This window comes from Alosa pseudoharengus, unplaced genomic scaffold (genome assembly GCF_046254945.1).
Source record: "Alosa pseudoharengus isolate Yale_2024_CS ecotype anadromous, Long Island Sound unplaced genomic scaffold, YU_APseudo_1.1 YU_APseudo_1.1_scf_3, whole genome shotgun sequence".
NCBI classification, from domain to species: domain Eukaryota; kingdom Metazoa; phylum Chordata; class Actinopteri; order Clupeiformes; family Clupeidae; genus Alosa; species Alosa pseudoharengus.
The window spans coordinates 35,565,551-35,583,771 of record NW_027468718.1 but is presented as its reverse complement, the minus strand read 5'-3'; the positions used below and the strand labels follow the sequence as shown (position 1 = coordinate 35,583,771).

The 18,221-nt window shown below is 42.7% G+C and overlaps 1 protein-coding gene across 1 annotated transcript in view; it reads right to left on the bottom strand.

The window, feature by feature from the left end:
* The window catches only part of myo3b (myosin IIIB), a 139,738-nt gene extending 136,646 nt beyond the window's left edge, over positions 1 to 3,092 (bottom strand). Inside the window, exon 1 of the mRNA XM_076262849.1 lies at positions 2,915 to 3,092. Within this exon, the coding sequence (XP_076118964.1) occupies positions 2,915 to 3,061 (147 nt within the window). The 5' untranslated portion in view covers positions 3,062 to 3,092. The remainder of the gene's footprint in view (positions 1 to 2,914) is intronic.
* Positions 3,093 to 18,221: the final 15,129 nt, after the last annotated feature.

Here is an 18,221-nt window from a genome sequence, read left to right as displayed (position 1 = left end):
TTCATTACTACAAATTAGTTGTTAAGTGAAGAGCGGTCTTATACTATGCAACTTGTCAAACCTGAATAGAGTTGGACATGACAAACTAACTTTCACCATTTAGAGTCAAATCTACTAGGTTAATCACCATGGGGAAAGATCATAGATCACAGAGAAATGAGACTAAATTTCACCACAGAGAACCAAGTTCAGAACCAAGGTAAGAATGTGTGTAATGGAGAGAGAGAGAGAGAGAGAGAGAGAATGAGAGGAGGAAGTGAGAGAAAGATAAAGAAAGATTAGGAAAGACAAATATGCAAAGTGGGGAAAGTACTGACTGACGGCCAGTGACGGACTGGATGGTCTGGCATTTGGGCAGATGCCAGAAGGGCTGCGGCCCCTCGTGGGCCGTTTGGGCCGGCCAATCATGGAGCGGCATGCTTGTCGGGTTTGCGTGGCCCATTTATCATAAAGACGGATTTTCAATATATCTCGGCCCACTATCAAGCATCAATAGTGTTACATGGCTTCGAATAAACCATTTATCTCTAACTCCCTTTTCCTCCTTCAGAGTAGGCTGATCAGTATTTATACCAGACATGAGTCTCTACACTACAGTCATGGTGACCCTCAATATTTACATCAGTCTACATTCTTTTGTAACCTTATTCAATCAAATGATTTAAAAGTGCATTGTTTGAAAGTGGAATACAATAAATATGCTGTGTGTATCTTTTATTTTATTATTGGTTTACAAAAGTTAGGCTACATGAAGCAATGACTTCTGGGAATTTCAAAACCGAATGCGTCTACTTCCTTCAGCACGGGGAATTGCCGATCTAGCATGCCTTGATCCTCGGAATTTTCCCCTTATAAAAGCTAATAAACTGCCCCCAAATGCACTTCGAAACTTAAAAGAATGTCTGCTTAAATTCAGTGAAGGTGCTACGATTGAAAATCTACAGTCGGAATTTACACATCTCGCCACGCACTGGGACAGCCTGAAAAAGTCTCCTCTAAACTAGTATACAGTCAAAGCGTCGGACTTTGATGATGCCGCGGAGATAGGAAGATACAGAAATAAACCTGGTGAGCAAGAAATGTGCTACCTGCAAGAATTGTGCAATCTGTTGCTATTTCCTTCTCCAGCAGTTAAACCTCTTTACCTGTGCCTACAACTATATATGGTTAGCAAATGAATTCCTACTAACACTGTCATGTAGCCTACTCAAGTGGCATGCAAACAGAGTTTTTCCACTCTTAAATTCATCAAGAATCGCCTAAGGACACGATTGTCCTTTGGAGGCACTTATGCTGATGGCGACAGAGAAAGAGGTCCTATCGCAACTTGTTAAAGGACAGGTTCGGTATTTTACACTTAAAGCCCTGTTTTCAGATAGTTTATGATTAAATAGAACGTTTAAGATTGAAATTTGGACACATGCTGCTGTCCTGAGAATTTTCGGTTTCTGTGGTAGTCCAAATTTCAATCTTAAACGTTCTATTTAATCATAAACTATCTGAAAACAGGGCTTTAAGTGTAAAATACCGAACCTGTCCTTTAACTGCATGACACGTTTGTTGCTCTGATGGGTTTCCCGTTTATCAACAAAACTACATTCGCGCGCAGCCGTGGGGCAGACGCTTGGTGCCACAACGTTATAAACTTGACTTAAATAGTCGGCTGCTGTAAGCTATAATCGTATTTTTTTTATATACCCCTGGTCCCCTGTTGTCTCAATGATAATAACATCTCATTTCAGGCTATATTTCAGAGTTTGCCGTTCATTTGCATTAACATCGTATTTTGTCATTTTTGCCGAAGACATGCATTCCTTTAGGGATATTGAACATATTGAACATTCTCTAACCATCATGATTTCGAATTAGTGCAGTTTTCAGCACAAAAACTCATTTTGTTCTTTTCATGGAGAGCACTGCTCTATGCTGTTCTATGGTGCTTTCTGCCTCTTGCGCACGCATGTTTTCGTGATGTTACATAGAAATCCATGTATTCTAGGCTATTCTTTTTTAATTTTCATATTTCATATTGCATTCATTTTTTTGGAGTTGTGCATTGATATATCCATGTTCACGTGCATGCGCGTCCCCGTGTGGGCCGCTGGTTGGTGAAAATGCCAGGGCCGTTTTTTAATCCCAGTCCGTCACTGCTGACGGCTCTACAGTATAAACATATGAAACCCAATCAGGAGAAGGGGAGTATAAGGGGAGGGAGAGGAAGAGGAGGGGGAGGAGGAGGAAGAAGAGGAAGAGCTACTTACTCTGCCGTGATGACCAGAATTCTGGCAGAAGTAAGCAGGCAAAGCAGGGAGAAAAACAGCAAGTAAGACACACACAAAGAGATTCACACACACACACACACACACACACACACACACACACACACACACACACACACACACACACACACACACACACACACACACACACACACACACACACAGGCGTGTACCATTTCATGGAATTACTGCGTTTCCATGACAGGGATGATAGGCAGTATAGATATAGGGGTGATAGGCAGTATACATATCAGGATACTTTTTTCTCTCACAAAGGTCAGAAGCTGCGTGGGAACAAGAGGGAAAATGGACAGTCCAGGGAACCGTAAACGTTCCACGTGTTCTGTATGTATATTAGAGTACGTATGGGAAGGTTGCTGGATGACGGGAAAGGTAATGCTAGTAAAGTTCTGCAAGTGGAAGAACATCGTTGATGTCTACTCTGCCCCTTGTGTCGTCTCTGGGCTCATTCTCCTCTGTGTGTGTGTGTGTGTGTGTGTGTTTTGTGTTTGTGTGTGTATGTGCATGTGTGTGTGTGTGTGTGTGTGTGTGTGTGTGTCTGCGCGTGTGTGTGTGTGTGTGTGTTTGCGTGTGTGTGTGTGTGTGTGTTTGTGTGTGTGTATGTGGGGCCTTACATTGATGGGGTCCAGGACTTTGACGGCCGCCTGACTGCCGTCCTTGCGGTTGTTGACCTTGTAGACTTTGCCGTAGGTGCCTTTGCCGATGGTCTCCACGATGTCCCAGTCCAGAGACGGGTCGGACAGAGCCTCCAGCCCAATCATACTGGACTTGTAGGGGTACAGCCCATACAGAGACCTCCTGCAGCACAGAGACAGGAGGAGGGAGAGGGAGGAAGAGGAGGAGGAGAAAAGAGAGGATGAGAAAGACAAAAGGAGAGGATATCAAAGAAAGGAGAGAGGAGGAGGATGGGAGGAGGAGAAAAAGGGAGAGAAAGACAGGAGAGGATATCAAAGGAAGGAGAGGAGAAAGAAGGAGGGAGAGAGAGACAGAGGGAGAGGATATCGAAGAAAGGAGAGAGGAGGAGGAGGGGATGGAGAGAGGAGGAGGAAGAAGGGAGAGAAAGACAGAAGGAGAGGATATTGAAGGAAGGAGAGAGGAGGAGGATAGGAGAGAGAAAAAAAAAGGAAAAGGTGAGTCAAGAAGTAATGAAGGGAGCATGGGGAGGGGAAGAAGAAAAGGTAGAGAGCAGGGAAGAAAGGATGAAGTGGGGGAGGGGGTGGAGGAGAGAAGGAAATATGAGATAGGATTCAGAGGTGAAAAGGGCAGCCATTCTGCTGTCACACTGAAACATGAGTCTGTATGTTCACATGGAACTCCACATGCAAACTGTTGCAAATTATTCCGTACAACCTTGTTTCTTATTTTATTTGTGATTTGATGAATATAAATACTTCTCTGAAAATAGTAATTTAAAATGAATTTAAAAAATAAGGTATTTTTTTAACAGGTTGTGTTAATTATGACGATGCTGTACCATATAAAGGAAAGCTTTATATTTCGAAAGGGATATAACATGGCTCAAACTCAAACACACACACAAGCACGCACGCACGCACACACACACACACACACACACACACACACACACACACACACACACACACACACACACACACACACACACAATATTCATGCACATTCCACCAACAAGTCACATTTTTGTTTATCTTGTTTATGTTATTGATGTTAGTATAATAAATGTATTTATCCTTATAATTCAATAACTGTATTGTCCCATTTTATATTGTTGTCAGGCCATAACAACCATCCTCTAATCACACAAATACACCCAGGCACGCACACACACAGACACATACACTCAAACACACACAGAGACGTGCGCACACACATACGTACACACACAAACACACGCAGGCACGCACACACACACGCACACAGACGTGCACACACACACACACACACACACACATGCAGCCAAACACAGCACCCTTGTCATGGTGGTCCTTTTATATGCCTGCATCAAACTTCATCAAATCTGTTTTTAGACACATGCACAAACGCATCACACACACACACACACAACACAGTAGACAAACAGACAGACAGCACCTCACACACCCCATGACAGCCATGCACCTGGCCATGCACTTTGAGGCAGGGACCACGAGGTTAGCTCAGACACACACACACACACACACACACACACACACACACACACACACACACACAGAGCTCAGGTCAGGTCAGCTGTGTGGTCTAAATAAGGAAGTAGCGGCGGCGTGCCGCTGGGCCTGATCTCAGTAGCACCTCCACTGCTGCCAACGGGAGCCACTTAACAGGCTTAAACCCAGGTATGCAACCAGCACACACTGCCTGCAAACGCCTAGCATGCACACACACTCACACACACACGCTTGCATGCAAGCAAAAGCACGCTCACACACAAACACACACGTGCACTTATATACATACAAATACAAACACCCTTACACACACACACACACACACACACACACACACACACACACACACATACTGTACATACACACACACATACATACTGTACATACACACACACACACACACACACACACACACACACACACACACACACATACTGTACATACACACACACATACATACTGTACATACACACACACACACATACTGCACACACACACACACACACATGCTAGGCAGAACTAAGACTGCAAAGCCAAAGCTGAGAACCAAACGTCCTGTACTTACAATTTACATTGAGCCATCCTGCTACCAAAGCACTGCACATAAACCACTCAGTTGCACTGTTTCAGCAGGTCATGGTAAACAAATATAGGCAAACAAACTAATAAACAAACAAAACATAAAGCAGTCCAGTGTCCAGTGGAGTGGTTCGGGTTTGCCGTGGGGCGGGAAGAGTGAAAGAGGAGAGATCCGGTCAGTGCTCGCTAAGAATGCAGTAATCTGCTCGCTCGCCGGCGATTGGATTAGCAGCAGATTAGCTCCATACTGACCGACCGCTTCCACCAGTGCGCCCGCCCGCCACGGCCAAACACCACAACACCCTCCCACTGCAACCACGCAGGCACCACCTACGACAAGGGACATTTTCACTTTGGTCAGGTGGACTGAGAGGAGACCTTTTGTTTTTGGTCAGATGAACCCATGTTACCCTCCAGGGAGCTGAGTCACAGTGAGTGCTGTAGTCTCCTTCGCATTCAACAAGGTCGGTCATTCCTGTATGCATCTGTTTGGTATGGTTCTGGCATAATACATTGGCACATATAAAATGTATGATTTAAACTTAGCCTCTCTCTTTCATTTCAGTTTTTGGAAAACCTCTGATACTTAGTTTTTTTTTTTTGGGGTGGGGGTCAGGTGGGTCAGATTATCCTCCAGGGATCTGACCCCTGTACTGTGGCAAGATGTCCCTCTTGGAGGGGCATGTGCCTTATCAGCTATACCCACAATTCCCTCTGAGGGCTCCTAAGAAGGTAACTGTTGGCATGGGAACGGTCACTGAAGCGCAACAAAGCTGCAGACAGCATTAGCTGGAGGAGAGAGAGGAGCTCTCTCTTCAGGTCTTAAACTTAGACAACATCTCCTACACAGGAGCTCACACACTCTTCAACATGGAGGAAGAAATTCACCAACCAGGAAGGGCAGCAAGCTGTTTATCATGGAAGCACAAGCTCTTAACGAGCTCTTACACACAGAAGCACAAGCTCTTAACAAGCTGTTAAACACTGAAACACAAACACTTAAACATGGACAAGATCAAGCTCTTCAACTTGAAAGAACAGAAAATGTCTGTTGCTTTTTTTCTTGTTTCTCATCGTAAATCAGGTTTCTAGGCCAAGTATACTTACTGTACGTATACAAGGAATTTGGTCTCTGCATTTATCCCATCCGTGAATTAGTGAACACACAGAGCACAGTAAGGTGAAGCACACACTAACCCGGAGCAGTGAGCTGCCTTGCTACAGCGGTGCTCGGGGAGCAGTGAGGGGTTAGCCGTTCCTACTAGTCGGGGATCGACCTGGCAACCCTTCGTTTACAAGCCCGAAGCCCTAACCAGTACAACTGCCCTCATGGACAATGGTGAGATCTACGGCAGTGCAACTGCTTCAGTTTTGCAAAGACACAATTCACACAATGGATCTGCTGCTGGGAATAGGTAAACATGAGATGTTTACTGATTTACTTATTTGTTCATACATTTATGATTTTCTATTAAATCGTTGAAATCATTGAAATAGTTATTACTTATTCAATCAGGTCCACGGATAAGCTATTGTTATTATGATTCACCCTTCTTATTGGCTTTCATGTATGTGTGTATGTCTGTGTGTGTATGTGTGTGTGTGTATGTGTGTGTGTGTGTGTGTGTGTTTGTGTGCATGCGTCTGTGTGTGTATGTCATGCATACGCAAGGTATCAAGCATGCAGAAAACTCCTCCTTCTGTAAGAAGGATGATCAGTGCCTTATACACTTGTGTTGTCTGCAATGAATGCAGTTTTATGAACAGAAGGAGGCGTTTGTTTATGTCATTTACTTCAGCCTTCTCTGCCATCCCTTTTAGACTGGGCAGCAGCCATGAGGCAGGCAGAGAGGAGGAGAGAGACACGTTATGGGCAGCAGGCAGAGAGGAGGAGAGAGACACGTTATGGGCAGCAGGCAGAGAGGAGGAGAGAGACACGTTATGGGCAGTGGGAAGCAATTTCAACCGTTTCCTATTGGTCGACGAGGCTTTCTGCGCTGGCTCAGGGGACGTAGATGTAATGTAAGCACCAGAGAATGTCTAATAAGGGGAGAACCGCCACTCTCGGAAAACTTCCGGTTTCTGAACTGGTTGCAGTTCCTTTTCTGGTTCCACATGAGGGCGCTCACGAATAAGTGGAGCTGTACCCCTCAAATCCACTTTTCTCGGGATATAATTTTTTACCCAGAAATTCGAATGTTGCAGTCGAAAGAGGGGGCAGAGAAAATACAAACCGCTGAGTATTTTTTGAGTCACTTATTATGGAATGGCTAGGTGGAACTGGTCTACTACTAGCCTCACCTAGGGTTCATAAGCATCAGAAAAACCTTTTTCCCAGTGAAAACATCATCATTCCGCATCATTCACGTCACGTAATGTGTAAACTGGGGCTAGATTTTGCTAACAGAGTTGCCCAGTTAGGGGCTCGTCATCACGTTGTAGTTTGTTTGTAGTCCATGTGGCCTTTCATGTCCAACAGTTTTAATGTGAACTTGGGAATTTGCCGTTTTTGTCACTTGAAAGCTGCATATCTTTCTTTTACAAGCATCTTACACTACATTTTAAGCAAATACAGTTGTTTATTTAGGATTAGTGAGCGTATGTTTTCACCTTTGTTGTGGCATTCGTGTTTGTCACACATTCCGATGGCAAAGCACATGAACACTCTATGTATATGTTCTGATATTATGTCCTCCTTGTGTTGTGTATTTTGTGCTGCTGTTTGTTATTATTTGTATGGTGATTTTTGTATGTAATAAAAAAAAAAAATGTTTAATTTCCGACCTCTGACTCACACATTACGTGACATGAATGATGTGGAATGATGACGTTTTCACTGGGAAAAAGGTTTTTCCGAAGCCCATGTATTACCGGAACATTGTTCCCAGAATGCCATAGTCAACATATTCTTAAAGAGATCACATATAAAGCCTTACTGAAATTTAAGGTAATTTAAAGTACTTGCATTTTTTAAAGTGTAATGACGTCCAATTCATGTGTCCAAACCTGAACCGAACCCAAGTATAATTTCTAAATATTTGTCCAAACCTGACCCGACCCGTCGGGTCCCACCAGGCTCGGGTCGGGTAGCCACACTCTAGTGTGTGTGTGTGTGTGTGTGTGTGTGTGTGTGAACACACTGAACACACACACACACACACACACACACACACACACACCAGGGATTAAAGTGAAAAAAAATCGTTTGACTGAACTTTTTTCAGGCCATAAGTCATACGTTGTTCATATCTACCTATAGAGATAGCACCCCTTTTGCGGTCGCGACCTATTGGTTTTTAATGTACAAAAAGATGCAAACAGCAAAGTAAAGGGAGTATTCGCCTTATTCACACAGCGGCCATTGTTTAAACCAAAACGAGGCTACAGGGTACACTTACTATATAATTAATGCCACCTACAGGTGAATGCATAGAACATAACAATCCTATGGTTTGTGTACCCTGTAGCCTCGTTTTAGCCGCCAATGGCCGCCATGTGAATAAGGCGAATTGAGAGTGTAATTGATTGAGATTGAGTTTTCCTGATGAACAAAAATATATTTTAGTACCATCCCTGACCATTGCTGATTAGCCATTGCTGTTCTTTTCTACTGCAGCAATATTGTAGAAAGGCTTTAACACACTCTTATTTAATTACTTCAGGCCAAAAGTGTTTAAAGGGGAGATTTTTTTCTTGTTAATATGCAATTCAACACCAAGTAAAATCTATAAAATCAAGTTTGCAAGACTTCCCATTTCCTCATCAAAGTAACAAATCAGAACATTCTAGATATTGTTCATATTTCCATTTGTTGCCTCATCCGCATTTAATGAAAACATGGTAATTTTGAGTTTTACAGACAACTCAGTTTTCCAATGAGCAGCAATACTGTGTGTGCTCATGCAGGAGGTCTGCGCATTTGTAACGACAATCTGGAGACGGCGCTTTTGTCTTCAGCAACAGATTGTATAAGGTTGACAAGAGGTTGCGATATGGTTAAGGACAGGTCGTGTTGCGCTATGAAAGAACATGCATAGCCTACTTTCTAAACGTAAAAACGGTCAGCCATAGATAAACGTAGCCTACATCTGTCGTGGTGGCTAGTTGCACCAGGTAGGGAAGATGTCCTGAAGTGCACGAACGTTAACCTTATGGCGGTCTTCTGATTGGTGGCGTGCTAAAACGTTTTCCTATTGCATCCATAAACAATTTTCTTGCAGCGAACCGCGCAAAAGCAAACTCCTGGCACTTTAATTTCTTTACACCATGGCTTGTTAGTTCTCCCCCGTTTTCATCAGCTGCCCATCTGCATTTATTTTTTAACTTTTGACACCTGCCTTCCTTTAGCAACAACGCATCCATGACAGCTAGTGGCCTTGCCAAATAGACGCACACAAATCATGACGCTAATATGCGAGGTTCTGGTAGGCCCACTGGTTATGGTTTTGTGCTATAAATTAATAATATTTTATAGCAAAGTTTTAAGTTGACTATTTTAATTGTATGGTTATTTTTTGTCAACATACACTCACAACCTATTGTCGTTAAAAGTGAGGCCTAAGCAAAATAGGCTACAAGGCGACTGACCCCCTTACTCGACACGCTCAGTCAAAACCTTCCGTCGCAAATTGTGAAAAACATTGTTGTATGTCATAACAGACGGGATAATAAATTGCATAGGCTACGGTTTATATTGCGTCGCTTTACACATAATGTTAGTTGCATTGATTAAAAACTGTAACAATAATAGTAGCCTACATCGGGTGGCATAGCAGGCTATCTGTTCAAGTCATAGGTGACACCCAAAATGAATGACCTCCCCTGACAAGAGTTCGCGATAGTAAGTGTCTACATTGATGCACGGAAAGAACAAAGCCTCCGAATTCGCACATAGAGCTCACAATATCATATCCAAAAAAGTTAAACGGATTGGCCAACCTCATCAGCTGTCTCGATTGTGTCACTATAATCCAACTTTTAGACCGTTATAGTCCTCCATACGTGTTCTTTTTTTTAAGCAAACGCCCGAGACAAGTGTGTAGCTACAACATACAAAGCGAAACTCATGGCTGACGTAGGCTGTATAGGACGTATCTTCTTGAGCGGTCACGGATTGAGACACAGAAAGTTCTCAAGAACACTATTAGGTCTTTAAACATTTACCTAATATTTGTAGTTGCCTTAAAAAAGGAAAAGCAAAGGTGACAGTCCCCCCCCCCTCCTATTTTTTTTCTCATCGGATCTGCATCGATCTCAAATATGACATTTCTAAAATCAAATTGACGGAAATCCGTCCTATGACGGAGAACTTTAATCCTTGCACACACACACACACACACACACACACACATCTCAACTACAATTCTACTCAAAACTGTTGTGTGAAGGTAGTAAATTCACTGCAAACAACACAAGTGTACAAGGCACTGATCATCCTTCATAAACAGGGAGGAGTGTTCTTCTGACAGTACAATGCTACAACAGCAAAAGGAAATCTGCACGCTTGAGACAATGAGTATGTATGACAGACACACACAAACACTGACAAAGACACAGACACACACAGGAAGATTACCTATACACACACAAAGGGGGATACAACATAAGCACAGGCACTCACACACACACACACACATGGACGCACACACGGGCGCATACCCACTCTCACACTCTCACACACACACACACACAGCCAAGTTACCAGTACAGCAAACAGGAGCAATTTATTAACCTATGACAACATTTCATCTGTCCTTTCCCATTGCAAATCTTTATGTTTTTCCATCTTTTTGGGGGCTGTTTGTATTCCATCTGTCACGGCCCTGAGGCATGGGCGCTGTCTCTCTCTCTCTCTCTCTCACACACACACACACACACACACACACACACACACACACACACACACACAGGGTGACCCTGGAGGAGGGGAAACATTTATTCCATCCCACCAGGAGGAAAGCGGGAGAGGAACACATCAAATGATTCTGAGAGTCTGAAGTCTGGGAGGGCTCTCTCTCTCTCTCCATATCTCTCTCCTTATCTCTCCCTCTCTCTCTTTCTCCTCTCTCTCTTCCTACCTTCCTCTCTCTGACCTCTCTACTCTCCATTTCTTCTGAAACACTCTCGCCTCTCTTCGCATCTGTCTGTCTTTTCTCTTTCATTCCTTCAATCGCTAATCTGTCTCTTTTTAACTCTCTTCTCTCTTCCCTCAACTCACTCTAACTTTTTCTCGGTCCTCCTGACTCTACCTCTCTACCCCTCTCGTCATCCTACTCTCATTCCTTTTTTTACCTCATTCCTTCTCTCTCTCTCTCTCTTTCTCTCCATCCCTCTCTCTGATCACTCTTCACCTTCCCCTCTCTCTCCCTCTTTCTCTCATCTGAGAGTAATGGGTTGTAAGTGAGTCTGACTGAGTGACTGATGCTGTTGCGGGCCTAATATCTGATGGATATTTCATATCCCTTCATTCGTCTGCTGTGACAGACCCACAGAGCGTCATAAACTCCATCACTGGCTGACCTTGAACACGTCCTTCACCGTGTCAGAGGCCAGGTTGATTCAAGGGGCTCTAAAGAGACACCCGTCCTCAGAAACATAGAGAGGAGACATGATTAAACAGCAAAAAGAAATGACAACTCTGAAATTCAACAGAAAACAAATAATACAAAAAACAACAACAATTTGACTCGCATTCAGTCGTTCATGGACCAAACAATCTATCTAAACCCTACAGTACATACCTAAACTCACACAAAGGTTAATCCTCAGCCCGCATCACAAACAGCAGCTAAAATATTGTGTGTCTTTAAAGTGAGCTACAGTGTGAATGTTTGTTGTCAAAAAGCAATGATGAAAATACTCAATAATACATATTGCATATTTTTGTCTGTGTCAAAATAAAACCCAGGCAACAATTACAGCAAATTTTGACAACCCCCCCCCCCCCCTGCACACCATAAGTAAGAGCTGGATGAGATTTTGAAGAGATTTCACCACTTCCGGTTCATAGTACCAGATCACAGGGGGCACCCTATGTGTTGAGAACTGACCAACACCAAAGCTTCATAGTGCAATACCAGGCATTCTGAGCCTGTATTGGTATGACACAATTCTGTGCACTATAGTGTAAGTCTGCATCATCAACATGAGATTGAAGTCATCAATTCAGGGTAAAACTATTACATTGTGCTGCTCTAAGTGGTATTGTTATTACTATTATTATCATTATCACACTATTATTCTCCCTTAAGGTGGGATTTGGTGTGTGTGCTCAGTGGGTCAGGTTCCTTAAAGGCATGACTCGGCAGTGGTCTCCAGTGCTACCTGACAGCCTTGCGGCGATATTAACTTTCAATGGTTGCTAGCAGCAAGCGACAGACAGTAGCGACACAAACACAACCCTCTGTTTCCCTTTTAAAGACATGAAAGCACACACACACACAAATCCATATCTGAAACTGCCACAGGGAAACTCAGTGGAATCATGTACCACAAAAATTACTAAAGGAGACTCCTTCACTACAGCAGTGATTAAGAACAACCCCACAACAGACAAGCCACTGCAGTTTTTAAACAAGCCATACCATTTTTTCTTGCCAAGTTATCACAAAACTCAGCTGAAAAAAATCTCTCTCCATAATCAGAATTTGCTTTGAAACTGAAAGGTTCAGGATCCTCAACATCTCTAGCACCACGTGACACAGTCTCCTTACAGCTCTTTCAGAAAATAGCAAACCAAAACATACATATTTCAAAACTTAAATAGAATCAAATTAAATGGGAAAAAAACAACAATTAATCTATTTCTAAAATCATTCAAAGCCAACCTACCTGTTTTATAAATGCAGTTGACTGTCCAGTTCTCCAGATCTGACGTTGTGTTTGTATGCGGAGTGCTAGTGTGGTCTCTTGGACATAATGCTAATCAAACAGGCTAAATTATTTATCCACTTGTATTCTGCCACGCGATCTGCCTTTAAATATTCAGGCACCAGATGTGACCCATCATAATGGGGGCCGATATTAGTCTCTCGGGTTACACAGGTAACCAGGAAGTGGATGTGTTAGTATCTGAGGAGGAGGTCACATGACATGATCTTTATCTGCCATACCTTCTCTGTGTGCCTGTCTAGTTAGTGATGCAGGTCAACGCACTCAATTGCCACACTGTTTTGTTTTTTTTTATCTGTGGATACAAAGACACTGTGTATCCAATTTGTTCCAAAGTTTTCCAAAGTTGTTTTGAATGATTGCGTCAGCTAAATGAGTAAATTTCGGTAACACTATAATGACTACACACAATTCATCATTTATTAAGCCTTTGTTACTTATTAGTTAATGATTTGTTCATCATTAGTAATTTCTTGTTCATACACAATTTATCATAATTTATCAGACAGTGTTGGTTAGTAAAACTCACACTATGCAGACCTTCAGATATGTTCATGACCATGTTTACTGAATGTGTGGAAAAACATTTTTAAACGTGTTGTGTTTCAAGCATTGTCAGATCGGCCAGTGCTAGTCCTATTAGGGGAATACACCGCGTCGTCTGTGATGCTAACCCACATCAGGAACCCAGCACTGCACTAACAAGGACACTCAAGGCAAGGTAGTGAAACAATATACATATACACACACGATGCCCTAGTCACATATGTGTGCGCAAACACACACACACACACACACACACATACACACACATACACACACATACACACACACACACACCTGCTTCAAAAGGTTGCCATGGGCACCAACACACAGTGGGGAACATGTAGGTAAATGGGCCACAGGTGAAAGATGATCACACACACATATGAGAGAGAGATTCACTCAGTTAAAACCACTACTACTACCACACACAAACATACAGAGAGAGAGAGAGAGAGAGAGACTCACTCACTCAAAACCACAACCACTAACACACACAAACACACACACACACTTGAATTGCTTGAATTGAGAAGACGCACATAGTTGAAGAAGCATCCAGTCATTTTCTTTAAGTGAGTTCATTCACAGATGTCAGTCTGGCCTCTCCTGCCTTTTTACTAAACTCTGACTGAACAAAGGATGATCGACTGACTGACAAAACACAGGCCTTGGACACATCAGTCTACCAAAGGACAACCCCCCCCCCACACACACACACACACACACAGAGACAGAGAGAGAGAGAGACACACACACACATACATTCTCTTTCTCAACACAATGGCTGACTGAGATGGTTGCTAATGGGTATGTAGGATGTTCAGGATTAGCATAAAATATTTCTCCTATTTGTAAACAGGAGGCCATGCACCTCACAACGCTTTGGTCAAATATAAGACTTTTGTATTCACTTTCCCACTGAATATTAAATACAACCAAGTTATGATATAATACTCTACTGTCATAAGGAGCATACTGTGCAGTGTTTCCCACAGAATTGAATTCTATTAGTGGTGGCAGGTTTGCAGAATTAACTTGAATGCAACAGTTTTTAACATATTAGCGCAGCATGGTTATGATGCTAACTAGATTTAAGCACAATTTTTAGTAGAACCTGGAAAATCATTGTGTGGTGGTCAATGTTGATATTGTGGTGGGCCGCCACAAATAAGTCAATGTATGGGAAACACTGCTGTGATCCTAAGATATAGCAGAATAAAAAAACAACCCAAGCCCATTTCACAGCCGCCTGAATAATGACACCTCCACCACAGCATTCTGTTTTCTTCTTTCCTCTTACAGAGGATTAGGAATGGCTTATGACAACTGATTTGGAAAACAAAATTATCATGCAACATTTAAAAAACAAACTACCATGTATTAAAAAACATAAACAACATATAAATGAAAAACAACAATATGTGAAGGCAAGTCAGGGACAAATTGTCAGTGATAAATTCTGAGGAACATCATGATTCAGGTATTTTTATTTGATCAGTGGCCATGGATATATTCCATGCTGAAAGTGACCAAGTGTTTTGTCTGATAACGGTCTCAAGCATATCAAAGCTCCAGTATAATCAGTGGACTGGGCATATATCCAGTGGACTATATCCAATCCCTTCAAGGCCCATTACACCCTGCATCTAAAGACTGAGGGGTGAAATGGGGACATGAAGTGAAACGTGTGTACACCATCACTAGATGTGTTCACTATCCGTACAATGCAACATGTAGCTGTGGTCAGCAGTGAATGGACGGCAGAAAGAAACAACCGAGAGCCGAACAGATCTCATAAATACTGACACCTCCACCACACAGTGCAGCTCTCATTCATCTCCCCTTCAATCAATTTTGGTTTGGGAGAGGGGAGGACTCAGGGGACTAAATCTCTCCTACATTATGATACTTCCCTATGACAATAATAAAAACACAGCATTATATTTGCCCATATCATAATTGTACTCAGTGCCGAGGGACAAATGGGCAAATTAACAAGTGTTTTCCATGATGGCGCTCTCACACCAAAAGAGCAGTGTAATCAGTGGACATGGCAGCTGTTTGTTGATGTGACACCCAGCACCCCTCCCTCTAGTGTTCTCCCCAAACACACTCATGCATTCACAACTGGGACACATGACAGACAGGCTAGTGATCACAGTTGAACTCCTGAGTGGTTAGATGTGAAGAATAAATACTATTTAATTACGTAAAAAACACATTATTGGCAAAATTTGGCAAAAATAAAATTACCACTGAAATAATTTCCTAAAAAACTGAAATGAAGACTTTGAGCCCCACCTGTCCTACATGATGGGTTAATATTTCCCCGCAACACAGATAACTGAATTCACAGATAAGTCCTGGGAAAAAAAATCTGTTTATCTAAAACTTATAAATATTGCCAGTGCCCCTGAACTTTATTTCACCCCAAGAGTAACACAAATATCTATGATAACGAGCAACTGAGGCATATAAAGGAGGGAGTCTCAAGGGTGAAACTTACAAACTACTAAGACTAGTATTAGTACCACTGCTGCTAAGACTATTACTACCACTGCTGCTAAGACTATTAGTACCATTAGTACCACTGCTGCTGCTAAGACTATTAGTACCACTGCTGCTAAGACTAGTATCAGTACCACTGTTGCTGCTACTGTACAGTTATTACTACGGCAGCTACTACTGTGAGTGAGAGACAGAGGGTTCTTAAAGATGAGGGCCGTCATCACACTGCTGGTGCTGCTGTTCTCCTGCTGTGGAGCTCAGACTCAGAGCACCCAGACTGAAGTTCAGACAGAGAGCCAGAGCACTGGGGCTGCTGCTGCTGCAGTCTCTACCCAGCTGGACGTCTCCGCTGAGCTCAGGGAACTCAGAGACATGGTGGTGGAGCTGAGAGTGCTGCTGACTGTCACCCAGAATGAGCTACAGAACACCAAGACTAGAATGGAGGCTGAGGTAGAGAATTTGAAGATGGAGAATGCAGCACAAGAGACTGAGCTGGCCGTGCTGAAGACCAGACTGGCTGCTAGTGAAACTGAAGTGGTGAATCTGAAGAAGGAAACTGCAGCACAGACAGCTGATCTAAGGTCAGTTACTGAGAGACTGGCCGCCACGGAGACTGACGTGGAGCATGTGAAGAACGACACTGCAGCACAACACACAGACCTGACCACTATGAAGACTGAAGTGATGAAGCTGACCAAGGCAAATGCAGAACAAGACACTGAAATGGTAGCAGTGAAGACCAGACTGGAAGCCACTGAGGCTAAAGTAGTGAATCTAGAGAAAGAGATCACAGAGAACAAGGTGGCATTCTCAGCAGGTCTGACTGATTCATATTTCATAGAAGCTGGGAATAATGAATTGAACTTGGTCTTCACTAAAATCATCACCAGTGTTGGACAGGCCTACAGCAGCATTACAGGCTTCTTCACAGCTCCAGTCAGGGGAGTCTACTACTTCAGATTCACTGTGATGGATGTGCTAACCTCACACAAGATGTTGATCAAGATGTTTAAGAACAGAGAGCAGGTCATGTATTTGGCAGAGTATGATAGTGATGGAAAAGAAACCTATCTCTCTGGTGGTGTGACTCTGCAGCTGGAGGTGGGAGATGTAGTTAATCTGAGAATCCCTGCAGACCACAGACTATATGACAACACCAATAACAATTGCATTTTTACTGGCTTTCTTCTCTTTCCTCTTTGAAGGCACACTGTAAAACCTAGGAAGTTAACTTAACTCAAATTATTTGAGGAAACCGGATGCCTTGAACCATTTGAGTTTGGTAACTCGTTTAAAATAAGTGCAAATAAGTCATTCAACTGAGTTATGAGTACATGTGTATTTTGTGTTGGGATAACTTAACAGGAGTCAAGTAAACTATACTTATTTTATTCACCTAATTTCAACTCGAGTGAAATATTTGCTTTCCACTCATTTCAATTAAGTAATTATGACAAGTAAGAATTACATAAGAATGACAGAAATTAACTATCTGAACACTACCTTTTCTGTTTGAGCAGTGGCTAATATCAATAGAGTGAATGTACTACTCAATCCATTTAACAAAACTGATTGCCTTAAACCATTTAATTTACTGTAACTCATTAAAAATATGTATCAGGAGACGGAAATATATTAAATCCATTTATTATTTGGATAATTTGCCATACAAAAACACAGTTGATGACAGATTCTGTATTTAACAACATTTTACATTTTCAATAAAAACAAATCACAAGTTTTTTTCTCCGAAATGTAACATAAGTGTTTTACTCAGAATGAGGTAGGGATACGAGTGAACAGAACAAAAAAGAAGTGCAACTTTGTCTGCATCCCCCTTTGAGTGAGTGAATGAGAGTGTGTGTGCACACGCATGATGTCCTGTGTGTGTGTGTGCGCATGTGTGTGTACATGCATGTCGTCCTGTGTGTGTGTGCGTGCATGATGTCCTGTGTGTGTACACGCATGCCGTCCTGTGTGTGTGTGTGTGTACACTCATGTCGTCCTGTGTGTGTGTGTCTGTGCGCGCATGATGTCCTGTGTGTGTGTGTACATGCATGTCATCCAGTGTGTGTGTGTGTGCGCGCATGATGTCCTGTGTGTGTGTGTGCGCATGATGTCCTGTGTGTGTGTGTGTGTGTGTGTGTGCGCGCATGATGTCCTTTGTGTGTGTGTGTGTGTGTGCGCATGATGTCCTGTGTGTGTGTGTACACTCATGTCGTCCTGTGTGTGTGTGTCTGTGCGCGCATGATGT